The 23,638-nt window shown below is 42.8% G+C and overlaps 1 protein-coding gene across 4 annotated transcripts in view; it reads left to right on the top strand.

Annotated features, from left to right (window-relative positions):
• The first annotated feature begins 214 nt into the window (after window positions 1–214).
• Window positions 215–23,638, top strand: part of LOC135921776 (uncharacterized) — a 67,531-nt gene continuing 44,107 nt past the window's right edge. The window contains exons 1-5 of one of the 4 annotated variants that reach the window (XR_010570617.2): window positions 215–254; window positions 4,840–4,872; window positions 9,023–9,049; window positions 13,884–13,896; window positions 18,144–18,250. Coding sequence is in view for 3 of the 4 variants with exons in the window: in XM_065456080.2 (XP_065312152.2) it covers window positions 251–254; window positions 4,840–4,872; window positions 9,023–9,049; window positions 13,884–13,896; window positions 18,144–18,250 (184 nt within the window). In the remaining variant the exon portion in view is untranslated. The remainder of the gene's footprint in view (window positions 255–4,839; window positions 4,873–9,022; window positions 9,050–13,883; window positions 13,897–18,143; window positions 18,251–23,638) is intronic. The other 3 variants (XM_065456080.2, XM_065456079.2, XM_070523494.1) reach the window with 3 other exon arrangements.

Genomic DNA, 23,638 nt, shown 5'->3' with positions numbered 1-23,638 from the left:
GTTTAGTAACTAGGGGAACTGACCCTGAAGAGAAGATGGAAGACTCCATCTGGAGCTGCAAAAAAGAGCAAATAAACGTTTTTTACCACCACCACTACATGGGTTCATTAGCCTTTAACTGTGACTTGCGCGAGCACTGCCTGCTTGAAGTAGTAGAAGAAGAAGAAGACCGTCAGCGGTAGTGAGCGTTGGGTCGCCTCTCGCAGCGAAGGATCTTCAAACGCCTGGGGCCGCTCTCAGCCGTTAAAACATGGGTGAGGAGACTTTTACAGCATTTGCCGACGCTCTGCCTCGCTAAGAAGTAAGCTTAATCGCTGGGCATAAACCAAACTGCAAAGAGAAAGTCCGGTGAAATACCCATTCTCGGGCAGTAAAGTATACTGTTTTCTTTTGCGTTAGTGAAATTCGCGTGCTTGCGTAGCAGTAGAACTGCAAGTGAAGCTGACGCCATCAATGTGTCATTGTGGGAGGCATGGCTATGCAACTTTCGGCTCTTGTGGACACGCCTTCATATACAAAACAGAAACGGAGTTATTTGTAGACAAATTTTCCTAACTGTCATTCGTTGTAGTGAATGACGTTCGCTGTAGTTAATGGTCGCAGTATTGTAAATGTGGAAGTAGCAAGTAGGAGTTGCGCAGCAACGCATAACGTTAGGCCTAACTGGTACAAATTCGCGTATACTGAACGCAGACTGATGCCTCATTGGAAATTCTCACTTCCTCATAAGGGCATATCATGGTAAAATATAAATACTGGCTTGAAGCTTGCCAATAAAACATGGCGTTTTTAGTTTTTAGTTTTTTTTAGGTTTATTTTTCCTTGTGCGTATTGGATTTCATAAACACAGAAGCACCTGCTGATCGGCAGAACATCAGTGTACAGATTTCGATTACTTTATAGTCGGAGAATGCGTATTCGTTTAGTAACAATTTACATTTGTAATAAGCTGCTCCTAAAGTAAGTGACTGTCAGTTGCCTGTCCAACTACTGTTAGGCTTTTATGGCGCCAGATGGCGTTTCGTCAAGCTATTGAATAGACGCTTGATAAATTTATGACTGCGCGACGTCATAGTGTTTCAAGAACGTCCCTTTTTATTTGTAGTAAATTCCTCATAATTTAGGTAGCACATAGAATAACTCAAGCCTTTCAGCTCTATTTAATTTTCCTATAAGAGAGCGTGAAATCCGATTAGGCATCGTAAAAGAAAAACGGCATTCTCCAAAACAGGCCATTTTAACTGCTTAGCGCAAGCTCTTGATACAGCGTTTTCTATTTGGCCGTGGTCCATCAAATATCTCAAGAGGCGTTTGTCTTGAACCGAGATTATTAGTATGCACGATGTCACCACATACGGGGGAAGGAAAAAGGGGGTGTGACAAAGCTTGAAAACACGGAGTACTGTTATGTGCACAAAGTGGCATTCGCATGGTTACGTTAGACGGGTATCGAATTTTTCGTATCGCTTAGACTCATACGCCACCAATTATATGAATTCACTTTTTCCTGTCTAACAAAGTTAACGCCACCTATACTAACATATAAGGTTAGCGCTCTCACTACTACTAAGCTTGCTATTACGGTCGCGTTGTGAAATTCACCAAAGATAACCTCAGCGAGATGGCCGCATTCCTCAGGTTTTTCTTCACTTGTCCCCGTGGACAAATTACACGCAGTTTATTTTGCGGTAACGTACCGTATGATAGTGGGATAATAAAATTTCCCAGTGCATCAGCAGCCGTTGCTAGGCCCAGTGACAGCCGAGCACAGCCGTCTCGTCTACTGTTAGTCCAAAGTGGAGTGGGGTACATTAATGACACGAATCAAGTAACTCAGCGATGTTTATATTATTTGACAACGCAGCCCCTAGGCGCCCGTTCCTGCGTTGAGTGTCAGTGTCGGCGCAAACGAGCAAACTACCACAGCGAATGATGAAAGAGCGAACGCGGAACGTAACGGGGCAATTAAAAACTGCGATATCGAAGAGTGCGATGAGGAATACCGAGGGCGATGAGGGCAGGCGAACCATGAGGAGGCAGGCGCTGGGGGAGGGCTCGGCAAAAGCATTGAGAAAAGCGTAGTGCCACGGAAGACAGGCTCTATGACGACGACCGCTACGATATGGCGCCAGAGTAGCACGCCATCGTCTGTTCACCGATGACCTGCGTGAACATGTCTACTGTTATCATATATGGAAACAAAGCACTGGTTGAGCGGAGCTGTCTGCGGTGGCTGCTGCAAATCGTGCCCACGCGTCACCCACGCACTGCCTCTCACGAACTACCGATTAGCGAGCCAGTCGCGCCTAGCCTGTCCCTTTGCAATGTGCCGCACGAGACAATTGCCCGCGCCAGCTAATATCGCGCGAAAGGAAAACTCGTATGGAGCTGCGCTCAAATTTCGCATTAGAGAATATCAGAATCATCGGTGAATTATTCACAAAGATGTCACCATTTTGACGCTCATAACGTGAATAAGATGACGCACAGTCTTCTTCTTAAGCCGCTATTTTTGTTTAAATGCGCCGCACTGCGGCAGCGGCCCTGACCTGTTCATTGGCCGGGTGTCAGCCCGAGACGAACGCTTTCCCTAAATTCCTTATACGATGCGTTTCTGTTTACATAGAACACTGAAATGCGCATTCTCCATCTGGAACTACTCTTGTTTGATGCATTAGATGAGATACACCTTTCTAGCGAATTACCTCGTTAAAAGTTTATATTATACGCATCTGTCGCATTTATGTAAACACTATCTACGTAGCGCGGAGATGTTCTTGTGCTTTGAGCGAATGAGTAGTGGTGCTCATGGATGAAGATGTCTCATGTGCAATCACAAACGCTATTTGTTTTTCCGGCTCTTCAGCGACTACGACGCGCCAGTCTCTTAGTAAACGCAAACATTTTCTGCATAAGGAAGACCGTAAACTTCATGAAGACGAGCGCAAAGGCCGTTGTGTAATCTGAGTTATTGTGTGAGGAATGTGCTGTCATTAACAATAAATCCAAGGTTGTATCCGTTGTTTCCCTTCGCGCCGTACTAACTCACAAATCCCGCACACGAAGACATACACACGCACACACACCTATATTTATATGTGTCAGCAATAACACCACAAACATACGTATGTGTAAGCGTGTTTGACCGGGTGAAACAGAAACTGGTAGGACGAAAGTGCGCAGAGGCAAAAGCAGGTAAGGCTACTGGAGCTGAACGTGCCGATACAAAAGAGCAATTTTTTCGTCTGTGTATTTCTGTTTTGGTTTAGGCAAAATCTGCCGCGTTGTTGGCCGTCGAGGCAATCGCGAAGCATCATTATTTCTGTCTACTCATTAGCAAAAAGTGTATGTGCGACCACACAAGGATTATTTTGAAAAAGAATGGCAGGTCAGGACGGCCACGGTTTTTTATAGCGCTGTAGGTGTTTCAAATGTTGAGTCTCTTTACTCAGCAGACATTTTGTCGTAGTTCTGTAATTTTAATTTATTAATGAAAACTATTTAAATGTAGTTTCCACATTGATTTCTTAATAGTTCGTGGGTATAATGAATTTCTAAATGTATAATCCTCAGGGCAAAATGTTCATAAGGCTGTATTTCATGTAAACGCATACCTTTTCAGAAGAGGGTCATTTTTAAAAGTTATCTCATCTTTATGCCCTTTAGATGCTTCAGATATGGTAATATCTTTCCTATGCTGCTACGAAAAACAGTTTTGTCATGGCAAGGTTGTGTCACGAGTGCTGGTATAACATCTGGATTGCTTAACATGTTTTGATATAACAAAGTATCAGCTTTTCGATACGGAATATATTACTTTAATTTGCCTCACACGCGGACTCAAAGATCCACAATAAATTCGTAATTCCTGTCGTATAAAGAAACAATATTAAATAACTTGGACTCGTACTTTCGAACTAGTAATGTTTCAAGCTGTGCAAACACTTGTTTCTCGTGTTTCACACTGAAAAGCACTCATGACAGAGAAAGACACCGAAAGATTGCTGACTATAGCTGAACTTCACAGAATATGAATGTGAGACATGAACGTTACAGAAATCAGTGTTGATACCAGTGATGCTCGACAGCGTATTCAACGCCATAATATGAAACGGCCGCGTCAAAAGGGTGTGGAATTCTGCGGACGTGGATATGTTCTGTGAGCAAATGTCGGTTTTGTTTGTTTTGGAGAAAAATCTAGTCCCTTATATTGACGGACGCAACAATCTTACTGCGTTAAAATGAGGTTTTCAACAAATGCATCTCTATAGGAAATTCAAGAGGAATTGCAGTCATCTCGTTATATCCATTACTGCAGCATAACCCATCTCGTTAACCCGAGATTTCGGTGTAGAGAAAGCCTAACTACTCAAGCAGAGAAGGTTGCTTTCAATCTAAGAAAGTAAATAGTGCGTGATAAAGCTTTTACCATTTGCGCAAACGTTGAGAAAGCTTTATTTCAATTCTGGGATGAACAATGTTTCCAGCAATACGAGTTTAATACAGTGCAAAGCGCATAGAGAAAATATTCTACAGTTCTCCACTTATCCTGTATTTCTTTCGCTTATGTAAAATTTTCCTTATTATTGTGTACGTTTTGTCTTATTTTCTCAGGACCTGGAAAGAATTATCTTCGCCCTTGAAGGCGTTCCAACTTTTCCTTAACCAAACATATTTTTTTTTCCAATATTCAATATGTAATATTTGCGTTGCAAAGCTCGTAGACATATATTTTCTTGCTTTAAATAAAATAAGCACAAATACCGTCGTTTACTTGTTCTGCTCACCAAAGTATGTGCAGTGAGATAATTTTTAATGTGCTATGTTTTTTTCAACAAGATTCAGATGACACCAGCACTATGCTCTCGGAATGTAAGTATTCATATTCGAACTGTGCGACGCAGATTTGTTATTTCATAGGGTTTGTGTTCAGCGATCCTAGTTACTCTAAGCTGTTACCTTGGCTTTCTCTAATTTTGGCATGCATCTTAACTTACTTAGTGACATTAGCAGTTCTCAAACATCAATTACAGCGCTGATTAGCATGCCGGTATTCTGAGTCCACAATATTTAAAACATCAGTAAGTTAAAAAAGAACTACTCTAATTACGCAAATCCTGCTCGTGCGATGGTTACGGACAAAACCTCTTAAATGGAGCCAGCAAATGGAAAGACGACGAAAGTTTGCAAGGTTTCCTAATTTCGGGATTTTAGTAAATGTTTACATTAGAAACTGCATGACAAACATTTTAGAAGACAGCTCCATTTGTAGTTTATCAACCGTTTGTGTTTTGCGATATTAAACATCAAATTCAACGCTCAAATGTTGATTACGCACTCAGAGTTGAATATTCCAAAGGAAAACTGAAATCCTCACAAATCTTCTTTATATGCCGCAACTGATTTCCAATAGCACGCCAGTAATGAGGCCAGATGGACCTGATAACATCAGCTCTACTGCCCTCACAAATGCAAGACTGGTCACATGGGTGCTTCGTACTTGTGTAGATTCCCGCCTCTGAATTGAAAAAAGGAATTCCGAGTCTTACTTTATGGTGAGTGCCTCGGAACGTAAATGCTTAGGAATTTTCAATAAAATGATGTATTGGAATGCGTTTCTTATCTTGTGTCGATCATTAAAAGAAGAAAAAAACGCAGAATATTTTTTTAAGTCTGTATTTGATTATGAATCTCATTAACCAATTGTTCGCCAAAATTGCGGGCAACAGTCTGCACAAACCACCTGTACTTGAAGTATTTACATAGGTAATGTTGCCAGTCTAAATAAAATTACTCATGGTGTGACTTTGTGGACCTAGGAATCTAGGAAGTTCCAGTGATAAAAGAAGCTCACGTTTGTGCTCGCAACTTCAGGTATGGAACTCTTATGGGTGTCGTCTTTTGCTATTATATTAAACGAAGCTCGAAATTCTCACAAGTTTCTTTCGGTTCCAAAGCTTCAAAGTGGCACAGAAACCATTATTATTATCACGTAGTAGTGACGGTGAAGAAGCAGAAAATCTGTGAATGGCGAAACAAGTGCTTTATTGGGCGAACCAGTGCCCCCAAAAGCAAGCTACACACAAAGGACAACAATACCGGCGATCAAAGTCAGCGATCGTCGAAAATCTGATCAGCGGATCAAACGCGTCGGCTTTTATGGATCCATAATCGAAGGTTCCAGAGTAATCGCTGGCACCCGCGTGTCTTCCAGGAAGTTGTACACCATTCGCGTCACGCATACATGAAATCAGATTACACATGGTTCGGTGACAACAGACAGCGGATAGAATAATCGATTACATTCCCGAAACTTCCGGTACATGCAGGCGTGTCTTGCGCTGTGAAATAATATTTGTTAGGTGGGGAAACGTGGTCGCCCGATAAACAAGTACACTGTCAACATTGCTTCTTCTCTTTAATGACCTCATGCCGTTCTGAGGGCTGGCATTATTGAGTTTATAGGATCCGTTTGTGCCGAAGCACTTGGTGGCAGCTGTAGCAACTAATTTATTAGCTTCAGGCACCTATTAGAGATTAGATTAGAATAGAGCGCAAGAATTTATAACCTAATGGGCGAAGTTTTGAGGGTATGGCCATGAAGGCAGCTAAGAGTGTCTAGTGAACGTAATATTCGAAGCATCGTCTGATGCCATGAGTGCTGACTGAAAGAAGAGAACCTGAAAGGTATGTAAGTGCTGCCAGGAGAATAATTTGGGAGGTTTGAGGTTACAATATCAAATCAAAGTGCCTAATCTTGACTGGTAATTTTTTTTTCGTGGGGAAGGAACCGGAGCCACTCATAAATATCAGACGACCTAATTTTGGTTGCGTCATTCTCTGTGAGCCTTTAGTAACATTGCTTGCAACGTCGATGCACTCCTAGATACAGAACGTCTCCTTGCATGTCACAGTGCACAGAGTAGCTAATGCATTCTTGATCCGTCTGGAGATTCCCCTCTGGGCATCTTTCTGACAACAAGCCAGCCTCAATGTTGCCCATGCAATGCCAGCCAGCTGTTGCTGCCAACAATGCCAGCAGCTGCTCACTAATTTTTGTGTGTGTTTTGACTCAATTCTTGTTTTGTGTTCCTTTTCAGCATCCCAATTTTTCACCCTTTACTGTCAGTCACTTTAGGAAACATTGCGCATAATTTTTAGTAACAGAGTGTGATGAAATCGCAAAGAAATCACGTTGCGAAATGAGCCTGCCTAATTTCGAATAGTGTCATATATTGATGTTTATTCTTCAAACATCATAAACTGTTATTCCGAAATACAAGTGACAGGACACTGATAATGAAGCAGCGGTGCCCTGCAATACGTAATCTTTGCTCGTTGAACTCCATGTAAAACAGCACTTTTATGTGAACGACAACATAAGGACAGCAAAGTTACAGTAACCTTGAGGCCTGTAATCAAGTTTTTATGTGGAGCATATTTATTCATAAATACGAAACATGCACTTTAAAAATAACTCCATATTGGGAAATAAGCATTCGCATTAAGACATAGAGAATAACATTGCTAACCTGCAAGACAACCTACATCGCAGTGCAAACAAACTGCATTTTTAGAAGAAATACTTTATTAATGAAACCATAATACACCATTTATGTATTGCGTAAATGTTTTTCATATGCGTTCATAGCTTAATTTCCTCCGCATAGCTATTTTCAAAAGTATTTGTATTAATGGTAGTTATTCTTGATGCGCATTCACAGCTGAGTGCCGGGGCACCCTGATATGATTCCACATCGCGTACCTGAACTTGCCTAACCTTTTCATTTTCATTTCGTTTTCTATTTGCTCGAGTAAAAACGAAACGTGCGCCTGAGCGAACGAAACGAACCAAAGAACTCGGTGTCTCGGAGGGGAAACGATCTACGCCAGCCAAACGTCGTGATCGGCACGGGCAGAGAGATAGATAGTAATCTAAACCGGGAGCACGGCGAAGCGTCGTCAGGGGAGAGGGAGTCCCGCGACGCGCCTGGCAGCGGTCCCAATGCGCGCGCGGCGCGCCTCCTGTCGGGGCAGCGCCGTACCTTGAGAGGAGGGCGTCTTCTGTGTTTGCCGCAAGATGGCTCTGCGTGTGCGGAAAGCGCAGAAGAAATGCAGCGGAAACGCACTTCGCAACTCGTGTAATTGTGACTTCTGTACGTTACATGTTCATAATTACCGATATATACCGCTGTATAACTTTCCACGGCTCGTTTCGAAGGCAACACCGCATTCACTAGAGGCGCGTTTGCACCGCTTGGACGCATTGAACTCGTGGCTGAGTGGTAGCGTCTCCGTCTCACACTCCGGAGACCCTGGTTCGATTCCCACCGGGCCAATCTTGGAAGTTGCTTTTTATTTATGAAGCGCCTGCCATGATTTATCGCTCACGGTCAACGCCGCAAACGCCGACGCCGACACCCGACGCCGACGACACCGGCTTTTCTGCGACACGAGCTCCTTAACGCTATCGCGTTAAAAGGACATGTCTGTGTCGAGTTCATTAAAGTTCATCAGCGTGGTCTGTGTAAACTCCAAACCCACGGACGCTTATAGTTCGAGAATTATGCAACTAATTAAACTTTATTTTAATGACAATTACCGCTCTATGGGGGCCTGTATCAACATCAATCACCACATAAGTAGGGGTGGTCATCACAATATTTTAATAGTTTCCATAATTACCAAGAGCATACGTATTGAAAATTGACCACATCACATTTTTCGAGGATGCATAACGTTTACTAGTGCCGTATAACAATGTCTTTAATGATTTATATGTAAATCAAGAGTAGGCTCGCATTACCGTTTCATTAAAGCCAAGATGTGCAAGTCGGCGCGATGGAGGGTAAAGGAGCGTTTAATCCAAAATTAAAAACAATCACCGTAAATTACTGAACCTTGTTTAGCATGTAGAAGCCAGAGACCTATACATGCTGTCAAAGAGGCTGAAATTCTTCTTAGGGAGCGAAACGAGTAATCATGTGGGAGGAAAATGTGCTCTTTTTTTTTGCTTTTTCAGACGACCTAGGTTCAGAAGTAGGAACAGGTGAGTTTGGTTTCTTCAGTTTGAAAGCTTTATTGTAGCATCTGTTGCTTAACGCTCAATGCGCGACATTTGAATGCGTCATTGCAGTAAGTTGACGTGCGTCTCGATGTTCTCTTATTGGCTTCCGTTAGTGACACGACGGCGTTGTAATATTGGACCCGTAAATTTAGATGTTTTTCTGTCATGGTGTGAAGGCGTTAGTATGAACAAAGATTGGCTTCACCACTGGGTCTTTTTTGCCTGAGTGGATTTCCCTTATTTAATTATATATTTTATACCTACTTCATGAAACGTGCAGTTATTTTCAGGTTTGCTTATTTTTTCGAAATTTCAAGCCGATGGACATGAAGCCCTCTTCGCTTATATCTTGATTTCAGGTGGTAGGTTTGCCAAGTATCTGCACAGCGCAGAACACCGACCACCGAGACTATATGGCCACTCTAGTAGATTCCTCCTTGTGATTTGTCGCAAGCTCCAATACGTAAAGCTCGCAAAACTTAGTCTTTGCCGACTTCCCAACAATATTAACGCCAACACGCCCTGAACACAGTCCGAGGTGTGATCTCATATGCAGACTTGATAAAACGTGCAAAAGCAGAATTACTGCACTGCTGAGAGCACGAAAATGTCATTGAGGTAAAGGTTATCAAAAATTATCAAAGATAACAAAATTTCAACAAAACATCTGATTACAACATTGGCTCCAGTGTACTACGAGAGCCCGTCAAGGCAAGCTGTACTAAAACTCGTGTAAAACCCTACATTCCTGACCGTAGTCGGTGTTTCAAGTTCCAAAAGTGTGGTCATGGCTCCCAAAGCTGCTTAGGTCACCTCACCTGTGCAAATTGTAGTCGCAAAAATTATTACAATAAGTTCTGGCACACCACACAGCAAGTACTGTGGGGGCGACCATCCAGCATTTTGTCGAGTCTGAAACATACGAAAATAGAAAACATGTACATTGAAAGTGAAATACAATATTTGGTTCAAGCAAGCAAGATGCGCAGTCTTTCACAACAAATGGTACGTGAAGGAGGCGCGTCAGGGGACCGAGCTGATCACCCTCCGCGACTAGCTTGGCGCTGTCTTTGTAAGCCTTCTCCACATAGACTAGGTTTGAAATCCTGTCCCCTTGGAGTTGTGCAAGGGAAGTTCAGCTTGGGCTCATGAATTCAAATGGGCCGACAAAAATTGGATTCGAGCTGAACAGACATAAAAGCTCCTGTGCCATTTCTTTCAAAAAGAGAGGGCTGCTCTCTGGTCTCACATTCGAACTAGAAGATTACTACTATTTTTTGTAGAAAAATCTTAGGCGTTGTATTTGATTCAAAATTAAGCTTCACCCACTTCATCAACTACATAAAGCCAAACACTGCAAATAATTATCGTAATGTAAATTCTATTGCACATTTGTTGGAACCAAGATGTAAATTGCTTAATAAATATCTACAAAACTCTTGCACAATCACGTATAGATGACGTGGCTGAGGTGTGGCAGTAAGCTACGCCAAGGCATCCTCCTGGCCACATGAACCTTGGGAACTAGGCCTGTGCAAAGTCTCCATGTAGAATCTAATGTGTGTTTACTTCAGGTGCTATTGTTCTACTACAGTATCATGTATTTTCTGAAAGCGCACTCAAATCTTGAACATACTTGCTACAAAATGATAAACGATATGACATGTTCCATACTTTTCGATAATCTTCCAGCACCTAAATGTTTTCACGGCATGTGTAGATCCTCAGCGAAGCAATGGCTGTACCACATCTTGAAAATCCTCTAATGGCTCCAACCACCGGAGCAGTGGCTGACCATAAAATGTGACACGTCGTTATTAAGAGCTACAACGAAAGCCCCATGGATACTCATACAAACGTATTTCTTTGAACTTTGCGGCCTCGTATATCTACAAGGCAACAAAAATTCTGTTTTACATCTATTTATTTAATATTCTGTGGTTTCTACGCGTCTCATAAAACCTCATATGCTGGGCGCCTGGCGAAGGGTGATCGAGAGTAACCTGCTTGCCAAGCACACATCCACATCAATAATAACAAAACCTTATGATTATTCCATAGCCCACCTTGCCCAAGGATTTAAAGCCCCTGCCACTCAAGAAACGGAGGTCCCATTAAAATTTGTGCGGTGCACTGAAACGCATAATAAACTTCACGTTAATAACCTGGCGGAGCAAATTGGCCACCAATGCCAAAAACACAACTCGGGTTATTTTCTGCCTTTTCAGGATAGGTCACACGTATGACATTCATTCATGTCTCTTGACGGGAATTGGAACTTTCTGTTTGTGATAGGTGTGGCGAGACGCTAACGTTGCTTCACATCGTGCTAGAATGTTTACAGGTAGAAGGTCTAAGAACAAGAAAAGTTCTTTGCCCGGCATTCCAACAACACCTTTTCCTCTACCCGGCGATTTTCTCGGCATCAGGCCATTTTTGCAAAATAAATAGTGTTCAGGCTTTCAGGGACATTGTGAGTTATCAGCCAAAGAGAGTCGTAGCCGATCCTTCTACTAGAGGGTGCTGCTGCATTTATTGCTCCCATGTTGCTCGCAGCCCTTGCGTTCAAGGGCCATGGTGAGGTTCTCATGCCACTATTGCACGCACATTTGACATATCATTCCTTTTTAATGTAACTTTCGTTGTCGTCGCATCAATCTCTAGTCAATGTGATTGAATACTTACACGTTTTAGGCTCACCAGAGCGTTAACATTTAGGCGTTTTTACAGTGAAGTTACAAATGCCATTCACAAATGGACTTTCACATTCGCAACTCATCAAATTTTGCATGGTGCTCCTTCTATATATCGCCCTTGCGCTAATAAAATTCGTAAATCATCATCAATTTCTGTTGCCTGTAGCCGTGGATCAATACGAAGGGGCGTTTTCGCACTGTTTCTGACCTTGTCTTGAAAATTACTCGTTAATATTGTTTACCATACTATGTCCCCTGCATAGGAAACAGAGCGTAAACATATTATCGAGCACATATAATGCCACCCAATTTCGTTAATAGCAGTTACCTGTTCCAGCAAAATAGCACCGTATGACTTTTCATTGTGTTCAGACAGCAAGATTTTCTTTAAATTATCACGTTTATGTTAAAATATTCGGTCATTCCAGCCACGCAGGCAGCGCCACGCGGCCCAATTCCGAAGCAGTCACTCGGTGATAGAACTCTGCGATGCACTTCGGCGGTTCGGTCTGGCGGTGTGCGTGGACGCGCCGATAAAAAAAAAAGGAAATATTAATCGCATATGCAGCGTGCCGCAGCCCTCGAACGGTGCCGTAGCGAGTGTTCACTGCTAAGGTATCTTTAAAGATGTACTTCAACACAGGGGTAACGACCTGAGGCACTGCAACCAGTTACGGAGCTCGTACTACAATTGCATGACGCTGAATGGATCCATGGAACAGAGAGGATCCCACTTGTCTACAGCGATCGAGCTGAGCTCTGCGCGAAGAAGAAACACATAATAAGGAAGGCGCCGAGTTACGAAGAAACAACTCGAAACGCAAGTGGAGAAATGTAAAACGCGTTCAGGCGCAAGTACTTTGTCGTAGTTGTCTTTTCCGCTGATTTTCGAACACATCTTTGCCGTCTCGAGCACGTTCTGAAATGCCTTTTTGACGCGGTACTTCAACACAGCTTAGAAAAATGTCATTTCGGCACCCGAAAGCTCAGCATTCTTGGCCATGTTGCATCGCGAGGAGGCGACCTTCCGGACCCAGCCAAGCTCCGCGCTGTCACCGGCTTTCCACAAACAAAGAAGTTAAAGGAGCTTCAAAGTTTCCGTGGTTTATGTTCGTATTTCCGATGTTTCATTCGAAATTTCGCTTCCATAAGTGCACTCCTGACAGCCCCTCTAAGTGGCGGCAAAGAACTTTCCGCTTGGTTGCCCGCCTGTGATGACGGCTTCACGAAATTACGCCATCTGTTAACCTCGCCACCTATCCTCCGCCACTTCGATCCTGCAGCCCCCACAGCGGCATCGGACTCATCTGGCCGACTTGCTCGCTTGGCCCTTAAGCTACAGGAGTACGACATCCACGTTCTCTACCGTTCCGGCCGCAAACATACGGATACTGATGCCCTTTCTCGCTCACCAGCCTCCGCTGACTGCACTTGCCTATCCGCCCCTGAGCCAAGACTTACATCTCATGCACTGCACAACATACCGTCGGAGCAGCGCAAAGATCCCGGGATCAGTGCTCTCATCAGCATCCTTTCTGATCCATCCCCGTCTTCCCCATGTTGCACTCTTCACCGCCAGGTTACCCACTTATGCATTCGCGATGGCCTTTTTTATCGTCGTCATTACCTCTCTGACGGTCACAACTGGCTTCTTGCGATGCCCCGCCATCTCCGTGACTTACCGTCGCGCCGTCTATAGTCGCTGGAATGACCAAATAGTGTCGAGCGGCATCAAATATTGCCATTCGGAGACCTGCTTCGCAAGAACAAAAATAAACATAGATGTATAAGCACTCTTTATTTGAAGTATTTATGCTACCCAAAGTTATCAATTATGTGTGCTTGATCCATCAGATTGTGTCGCAGTCACGTCGCTAAACATGCGGTAATGATTGGGGTATTATCATGTGCATGTTATTATGCATAAACATATAAAAAAACTAGGCGATAACCCGTATGTAAGTCTTCGTTGAATATCAACAACAGCCGTGACGTGCGTCTAACGTCTTCATACGGGACACATCTATTGCGCACCCATGTAATAGTGAGCCATATGTAAAACATATTCTTCTGCGCACGTACGCTTAATACCCAACTCTTTTTTGAATTCTCGGTTCCAGAAATCAGGGAGAGGTAAGGATTTATGGGGCGAGTTCACAGGGAACTCGCATTACAAGTGAAATGTGCTTTATTAAATGCGAAGCATTCTTTTTTGCCTACTGGGAGCCAAAGTCAAACGGGAAGCTGCCCAAGGTCACAGTATTTGTTGCCGATGCGCGATCTACTACGTGCCCGCTCGCACACCGTTACAGGCCCGGTGCGTCCTCTCCTTGAAACACGTGCCGGTGTGGGAGTGCCGTGCACCCTAAATGGTTTAAAAAAGTACCGCTTTTCCCTCTCACAATACACACACACACACACACACACACATTTATATATATATATATATATATATATATATATATATATATATATATATATATATATATATATTCTGAACCAACAAGGCTTGGGTGCGCTAACTTCGCTATGTTGCGCATAGGACTCTACTTGCAAGCACAGCCATAGCGTTTCTCACTATATCACATAGAGGGAAAGCTGGCGCCACTGTCTATGGCAGTTTCCAAGAGGCAATGTACTGTGATGCGAACGATGGTATCTGTGTCTACGAGGCTTCTGTTGCGAGGTGTTGCAAAAGGCTTCGTCTAACACGTGGATATCGGGCCCTATAATGTACAACTATCCCGATATGTTTTATTGCAATCCCCTGACGTCAAATTTGCGCAACCGCCGATGCAAGCATCGGGCGGTCACCCGCCGGATTGTCTGCACAGGCCAACCAAACGCTCTCTTCGTTCATACACTCTTAGGCAAAGTCCGTGCACAACGTTGAACATTGTTATCTCTGTTATTGGTTCCTTTTAATTTTAGTATTCAAGACCACAGAAATCATTCACAACTAAACAACCTTCCTTCAGACGTGAAAATGGGGGCTCGTCCGTAAAATAGTGCGGTGTAATACTTTAAGGTGATCCCAGACATAGCGTGCCCTAAAATGTGTGAGAATCCCGGGGATATTGTTTTCAAAAATTGAAGAGTCCGAAGTCGTCGTCCTCACGCAATAAGTGACGTGAGAGAGTGCCGTGCGCAATATCTCCGCCCCTAGCTTAAAGCCAACTCGCTCAGCAACATTGTGCTTTCACTGAGTTTGAGTGGATGTAGAATTACATTCCAAACTTTTTATTGACATTTACATTTATTATATACAGTTGCATTTGGCAAGAAAGGCAAACTTTTCAGTTAAAGATAACACGTAAACTCAATATCAAATAACGAATCTTTAATTGGTCTTGCTAGGTGGAAATTATATCGGATATTGTGAAACTTAGTGTTTTATGAATAGTTATGGTTTACTATCGAGGTTCAATGTTGGCGTAAATCAATGAGTTATAGAATCACCATTGTATTGCATGTTTAAACTAGTAGGTAAAAGAGCAGGGTGCGAAGGTTAAAAACAGCACTGCGTTTTTATTTCCTACAAAATGCTACCATAGCGTTCTCCCTCAATCTAGTCATTTTTGAGGCATGTAACAGCACTTTTCTGGCCACATGGACAATTTGTCTATGATTAGTACTTGTCGGACGCAATTGGGCAACGTAAATAAGAAAAAAGAGAATTGGCGTCTTATAAACATCGGTACGTGATCCCTTAAAGCGCTCGTAATATCGACACAGCCCTCCAATAGGAAAAATAATTTTTATTTAGCTTTGTGCTGGTTTTACTTAGACTGTCTGTGAAATATTCTAACGTGTCAAATGATTTAACATATTGACACACCTGTTCTGTACGTATGTAAATCGTTTTACTGGGCACGTAGGTAGGTTAACTGAGCTAATGCCTCATATTTCGCATCCATTTTCTGTACACCTGAAAGATATTTTCATTTATTCATTATTGTCTAATGATTGATGTATTGACTCACTTAACGAAAATATATCGTCTACAACCGACAAGCACGACCGGCATTTTACCGATGAGCTCTCAAAGAAAACTACACACTCAGTGCATTCTACCGGTAGTAACCCAATGGGCAGAAACTTGTATTAGAAAGAACTTTCGCAATTAACGAAGTACCTCATCGTCAGCGATCTAGCTCAAATATTGTAAGAGCAACGCTAGAGACAGGAGTATGACAGTGTTGCTGGATATGAATTTAACGAACGCAATGGGCAAAGCAGGCAACAAGTGGTGGACTTCATTAAGGCAATGGGCTATAAGAGAGAATGGAACAGCATGAATGACGGCGAAAGGTGTAACTCTGTAATGCGATGAGGAAACGTATCGGCTGCCGCAAGGTATGTGTAAATGAAGGTAGTTGAAGTGGTCTTCTTTCTACAGTATATTCGAAACGGGAGTGTGATGAATCGAAATAATACAAGGAAGCAAACGAATCTGGCAGGATGTGCGTACTTCTAGAGCGAGTATTCCATTTTCGCTCGTATGTTCTTCAGTTCCCAACAGAGGCAGTGTTTTCCTGCTGAGCACACGAACGCGTGTTTGACTCCTCAGCAGCGCCAGCCAGGGCACAGTTTTGGGGCAAAACATAATGCTCGTTTGCCGTGGCGCGAATTAATGCGAAGTAAAAATGCGGCCGTAGCAAGTGTCCAGTATTTCTCTACAACTTTTCAAACAGACACTGTATATTTGAGGTTGAACGTCACAGGTTATATAAAGAGAAAACGGCGCTACAGACTTCTCTTTAACGGGAGCATATGAAATAATACAAAGTACTGGTTATATATAAATTCCCAAATTCTTTAAATATAGGAACGTTCAAATGAAATAGGCAACAATGTTGAGTATACAAAGGAGTTATCAGTTTCTTGCTACGCGGTGCAAAGACCCGTCAGTCCGAAACTTGTTTTTTTCGCTCAAATTTTACCTGACACCTTCTTACACAGCTGTAAAAAAAGCCACTACGTTCTACACGCTCGAAAAAATTGTTCGAGATAGTTCGCCTTACTAGAAACGATGCCATACATGTATTTTAACACATAGGGCTTTCAGTGACCTATTGCCTATAATATTTCATCTAAGAGATGCTAAAAATATAAGGCACTTGATAACTTCGCTGTATAAGTACGCGATGGTATACGATTGTAGCCTTAAAATACTCTAGATTACAGCTTATGGTCTATGCTTGGAGCACAGATAACTTTTGTACGCTCTGTTGATTGCTTATGTTATGATTAAATTGATTTCAAGGTATTTCCGTGTGTTCTGTACAGTGAAGTTTGTGTAAGGTCAGGGTGATTTATGACCACGTAGGACTTACTGTTATATCCATTTCAAAATTTTTGCCAGTGTTCAAAGCGATGACTGTTGTGTCAAGTCAGAGTAATTTCTGAGCTTGTAAGGTTTTTCTTGTAATCTCTGAGCTTGTAAATATTTCTGTTCTTTTTTTATACTCAACAAGACTGATGTCACAGTTTTGTTACTTTTTTAGCTCAGAGCGTGGCGCACACAGGCAATGAGCAACCTTGAAAGTCTTGGAAGAAAATTGCCTTTGGTGATTTGGATTGTCTTGCTCAGTTTAAGAAACGGATGATGTAGTGACTAGATTAATAAAAGAAAATGAGGCACGACCATAACATATCAATGGCTATAATAATTAGTGAACTCAGAGTCAGGTATTCTTTTATTAGACTTGCCTAAAATACCCTTACTTCAATGTTTCAATTGAACTTCAAATGAATTTTTTTCACTTGAACGTTCCAGGGTCGGTAATCCTATGTTCAATACTACTTCCATCGACTTGTTATCTTTCCGGCTGTTTAAAATTTCTAGCAACGTAAGCAAATACCGCCAAATAAAGGGACCATGGGCAAAGTGATAATGAGGGTTGTTGCATTGTCCAGGAAGCTTGTGTTTGAGCCTATGCTTAATAGACAAGACGTTAGTTAAGGGCAGCAGTTTTGTGGATTGTCCCTTCGGTTCTTCTCTGCTTCACCGAAATTCTCCCGCGTAACTCAATGGGCAGAACTTTTTCTTACAGTTATTTTCAAAAGATCTTCCTAGTTTCAACAAGTTTCTACCTTGAAGAGAGGCTAAATCCTTTTATTATCATATGAATTTATGGCACTTATTCAATGCATAGTTCTCCGTAAAAGCAGTCGTTCGACCCTCACCAAAGCACTCCTATTACTGAGCTCTTAAGAAGACGTAACTCGATGGGCAGTAACTACTGCGCTCTCGGATACGCTGGTGTAATTCTGTGAAATACAACAGACTGCCGTGTAGGGACAATGTGCGAAATTCCTGGGCATGGAGAATAAAAAATGTGCATCATAAAGCCGTTTTACCCTCCTCCTCTTTACAGTGAACGCGACGATGACGACTGGGGCCCGGTGTTCCTGCTCGCATGCGTTTTACTGCTCCTCGGCGTGTTCTTGTGCCTAATAATGATCTCGCTGCAGGCGTTTTTTAGTAAGTTCTTGCCTTTTCATTGCTCTCTAATGCTTCGGTGTGTATCCGCCTATACTTACTGCTTTTAATTTACTGCCACAGCTAGCAGTTAAAAGTTGCACATGGGTTTTGCTCTGTCCATCCTTGGTCGCTGTGAGGCTGGTGCGTACCGCGTTATTCTCATGGTCAAGTGGCACCACCGTCGTGGCCACGCTACGACATTAACATCAGCCGAATCCCCGCCATGTAGGGAAGACAAGTAAAACGATGCCAGTAGTCACCACGCGGGATTAAACTCATAGGGTTTTTCATAGCTATGATACTGGTCTGTGAGGCTGGCACTTGCATTGCGAGCATGAGTGCATAACGGAAGCTTAAGATGAGGTGACGATTGGGGAATTTGAAGGCCAGACCTTAATTGTAGAGTTTAACGGTGTTTGAACAAGAAATAGCGCACGAGGCAAAATTCCGACAAGGTGACTTGGCCTGACAACTGCCTTCATTGAAATATTTGCACTAACGTCCTTTGCATCACGTCAAGCGTCCATCTCAAAGAGATCTATCTTGCTTATATTTTATATAGAGTGGTTTAACCTTACGCTAAGGACATCAGGATATCGCAATAATCAGAGGGGGATCATATGAAACATGACTCAAATACGCCAAGGAAACCTTGCATTGTTTAAACACGTTACCAAGCCAATATTTAGCCGTACCACATACCGTCTCCTTCAGTCCTACGGGCTTTACGTATTGCCTTAGCAGTAGAATCTTTCAGACTACCTGTTCATCTTACAACGTTTCAACATTGTGTGGTGAGTGATACGGTAACGGGTCAGCTGGGGTGTTATATCCCCTTCACAAGGGCGCACAATATATTCGGCTACCATGGAAACTACAGGTGTTTACCTGAAATATATAAAAGGTTGTAGCCATACTCTCAAGATTACCTGCTTTCAGTTACCCTTGTCTTGTGCTGAAAAAATGGTTAAATCGTCATCATTTAATTTCATCTCATGCAGAGGATGAAGTATTAGAAACTTTTCTTAGGTATTATTGAGATTACCACTTTACCATCACGCTGCAAGTAGGTTAGAGAGATGACATGAGCAGGGCCAGTAATAGTGATTTGTTTTCCATCCGTCAGATGGCGCCAAATCATTACCTTGCCGGATGCGCTTACAATGTGTCGCGTTCTGAAAGTCTAGTCCGTGCATCTAAGCTATGGGGTCATTAATTTATTACTATGTTGTAGCGTGGTAAGCAAAGACGGTGCGCCCCAATGTTGGTCTCTAGCCATGTCTACCATGGTATCACTAAGGAGTTGCGCATGTGCTCATTGCTTAACGTATCATGTATCGTGTAAAGCTAAAACGCTTTATTTCTGCATACTTCCTCACAGTTATAGCCGTTCTGATTTCTTGAACCACGTGTGAACTCGGACCGACACTTTTATTACTCATTTCATTTGTATCTTCAAAGCAGCACGCCATGCTGTCATTTTTGTGTAGATCTACAAGTGCTTGCGCTTTAAGCAAGGACGCTCTTACCGTACTTTGCCCACGTAGCTTCGGGAACGCGAGCTCTACGATTTTCTATGTGATATCAACGGCCTCCACAACCGCAAATTGACAAATGTTTTATGTGGTAGCAGCAATAAAGAAACAAAACGAAGCAGAAGCCCTTGTTCTGTCTCATACCATTGTGATTACTCGTGCGCTCATAGTGGAGGGTAGAAAAACAAAAATGTTACGGAATAGGTATTTCAGCCCAATCTGTAACCTAAGTTCATGTTGACACCATAGATGCACGTCGCGCCGCATACGATAACTTATGCTTGTATCGCCTTTCTTCAAGTCCGCCGAAAAAGTGTTTGGAAGAAAATCGCCGTTAGGAAATAAATGACCGAGTTAATGTCTTAAAGTTGCGTGGACAAATTTATGCAGAGGACCGCATAGGAAACGTAGCCAGATACCGTGCAGGGAAAGCAGTACCAGTGCTGGTGCATACGAAACCTTGTTTGGAATTGGTTTGGCGCTTCCCTTGCAGGGGAACTTTCACATTTCACAAATACTAACACAAAAAGAACGTTGAGTTAGTGTCACATTTAATGTGAAATTCACAGAGCAAGATCGTCAGCTGGCAGGTCAGACGCATCGTAACTTGCACTCATTCTCTTTTCCTATTGTAGATTAGATCAACGAAAAATTGTTGGATCTTTGTTTACAATTATTTCACCAAAAATAACAAGACAACTACTACCATGTCCAACTGTCTTTTCCATTAGTGAAGCTATGCTTGAATTATCATAATGAATTGATTGTTTGCCCCAGTACATTTCTTTACCTTTTAAGTATGGCTTGCGAAAATGAAACGTTGGCTAGATTATTCAACGGAATATGCGAGAGTAGACCTGCTACACCAAGCGCAACAGTAGCATTTAGGTATGTACACGGATGACCTATCAGCTTAGTACAAGGAACCTGTTTTCAGAGAGAGCCATATGATTGATAGCAATGGCAGTAGACGACTTTATACCTTGCAATATTTGTACACTGCTTCAATACAAGGCTCGCATCTCTGTGAATCTGGATCTTGCCAACGAAAAGATAAATTCATTGTTCAGTTCGGTAATATTTGATTCGTCGCGTGTGTGCACCGTTCGGTTCACTTGCTGTCCGTGCTGCATTGTTATGACATCGTCTTATAGTGGTTTCGAGCATTCTAAAGAAACTTTCAGAAGGCTTGAAAATTTAGCTAGTTGGTACGCTTTCTAAATTCGGAACAGCGCGAAATGACGGGCGTTGAAAGAGAGCATCAGCCTTCAGGCTAACCGTTTACGCATCTGTCTTCTTTTTTTCAAACAATCTTCTTAGTTGGCGCCAACGTGTTGTCTTTCTTGTCCAATCGTTTAGCGCCGTTGTTAGGATAGCAACACTGTCAACAGACTGATCCTGCTTGCATGGTCGAAAAAGGCCGTTCTTACTCCATTTGGTCGGTCCATACCAATCGCACGACTGCTTGTTCGAAACTCCAAACGCGGTCTCATTACCGTCGTTTGATCAACTTTTGCCGGTCACCTGACGCCCCCCGTTCTCTTAGCCGCGCTAGAGAAGGGAGGCTCTTGCTTCGTTAACAGCGACGACGATTATCACCCAGTTGCTCTCTCATCCCTGCTTTATTTGAGAAATGAGCCCAGTAATAATGTCCCCGATGGTGGTGGTCTGGCCGCGTTATCGGATAATCCTTTAACCTTTCGTTTTCTTGCCTATAACTTCTCTGAAAAGCAGCCGGCTGTTGGTGTGCCGGAAAATATACCCCAGTCTAACGCAGAGTACCCATGGAATCATCTTGATAGGATTCAGAGAATCACGACGACCACCCGAACATGACATTAGGGTATTTACGTCGAGGAAGAGGCAGGAAGATATCGCCGAACATTGAAAAGTTAGGCGAAATCCAGTCAGTGGCACCTAATGGGACGCTGCTGGTGCCGAGACGGGCGTTCGAGTTTTATCAAACCCGCAATGAGCCGCAATGATGGCATGTAATAATCTTTCGCCAGTCACCTTTCAAGTCTCGGAAAAAGCCGCAAGGCACGCTGGGGCAGCAAAATAGACGCGTCCTTTAATTAACCGAGGAATGATAAACACTCACCAATGGCCTTGAAAGGGGTCCACGAGGTTTAGGCATAACCCGTCCAAAAAATCGCCTTACCCTGCGTCCGGAGCCCATGCTTAGTGCAAAGTGATAACATCCGTTTATCATTTCGAGCTGTGTACAAGACGGTCCAGTGGCGCAGCAGAAGCGCGCCATATGGTAGCTTCCGAGGTTTGAAAGGTGCTGACAGGAACTCACACGCAAATTCAGTTAATATGAATAACTGGCTGTGCAGCTGAAGCAAGAAAAAAACCTACACAGACATGCACCAAAATCTTTTGAACATGAAACTAAAGTGCAGTAGTGCTGCAGTGAGGCATACAGTACTTTGGGGCTGCAGTAATTATGAGTAGGTGTAAGGTATCTTTCAAAGGAATGATGGTGCCACAGATAACGCTCGCAAATGTCAATCTGTCCTTATTATCACATGTTTTGACAGGTCTTTAGGGTGATCAATTGTCGGTAGGCGGACTAATATCCGAGGCTGGCGGTAAGACCAACAATTAAGTAGCGCGCATGGACTGACATGTCTTGTGCGTCTTTTGAAAAAAAGAAAGCGCGGAGTAAATATTGATTTGTAGAAATGCCCATGAGTATTGATGAAAAGAAATAAATCGCTGAAGTACACAAATGTGTGCACATAAAAACCTACGCCACCAAATGAAATAAAAGGGCAGGAAAGTTGGCAACGAAGCACCCGCTTATTGAAAGTACATATATAGACCCGGAGTCATCAAAGTAAAATGCGAGAAAAGAGGCTGTAAGATTGAAGCGAAAGAGGCAAATAAAAATGTACTTGTAGGATTACGAATATGGCAAGAAAGAAATCAGGAGAAAGAAATCTGTACAATACCACAAAGTCCAGTCAGTTCCTGCATATTTGAGGCCGAGCTGGCTGCCTAAGGAAAAAACTTACCGAAGCAAATACACGTAACAGGATTAGGCATGAGCCGGCTTAAGCAAATATCCGGGGATGACTGAGCAAATCCTGTATAAATCGAAGATACCCCGCAAGAACTGTAAGGAACGCCCACTTTCTAGAAGTGGCTGAAAAGCGTTTCTGGAAGCATCATCTGGTCAGCGGTTGAGATAAGTTAGAACTGTCCACAGTATTTTTGGAAGAAAAGACAGGGAATAGCTCGATAGAGTTACATGCATAAGTATCCGTATAACGTAGAAAACTAGGTTTTAGAGAAAATAAAAGTCACGCTAAGCCAAGGCAAATGCCTAAATGCTATTCATGGATGCTAGGTGTGTTTATTCGGTCATACTTGATTTTTTATAAAAGTGTAATGAGCGCCGAGAACATGGTGTTTCAAACACACAAATTTCGAGGTGAGGTGGACATACTTTCCCGTAAATTACTTGAGTTTCACGAGAATAATTAGGAAATATGCATTCTTTTCATTACGCCGTTGTCTAAATGGAAAATTTCAGGCAGTCGCACTTTACCGCGCAACCATTCGTTTGAGAATCGTTAACATCGCACGTAATTACAGGCAGCCAACAACTTCAAAATCTTGGTTTAGGCAGTATTTATTCCGAGCATGACCCGCTTCTCCTCAGACAGCGACGCTTCGTAAGGTAGTGTAGAGCAAAATATCAATCATGGCTTGCCGCAACAAACCCTGACTGGGCAGACAGCGCTAGTTGTTCGCCAGGTGAAGTGTGCCGTATCGGTAGCTTCCGCGGCTGTCCGAGAGGTTCAATTTCAAGCTTTTTCGCACTTGTCATCACGTGGCGTTTCCT

The sequence above is a fragment of the Dermacentor albipictus genome, chromosome 8 (assembly GCF_038994185.2).
Source record: "Dermacentor albipictus isolate Rhodes 1998 colony chromosome 8, USDA_Dalb.pri_finalv2, whole genome shotgun sequence".
NCBI lineage: Eukaryota > Metazoa > Arthropoda > Arachnida > Ixodida > Ixodidae > Dermacentor > Dermacentor albipictus.
This window is presented reverse-complemented; position numbering and strand designations above follow the sequence as displayed.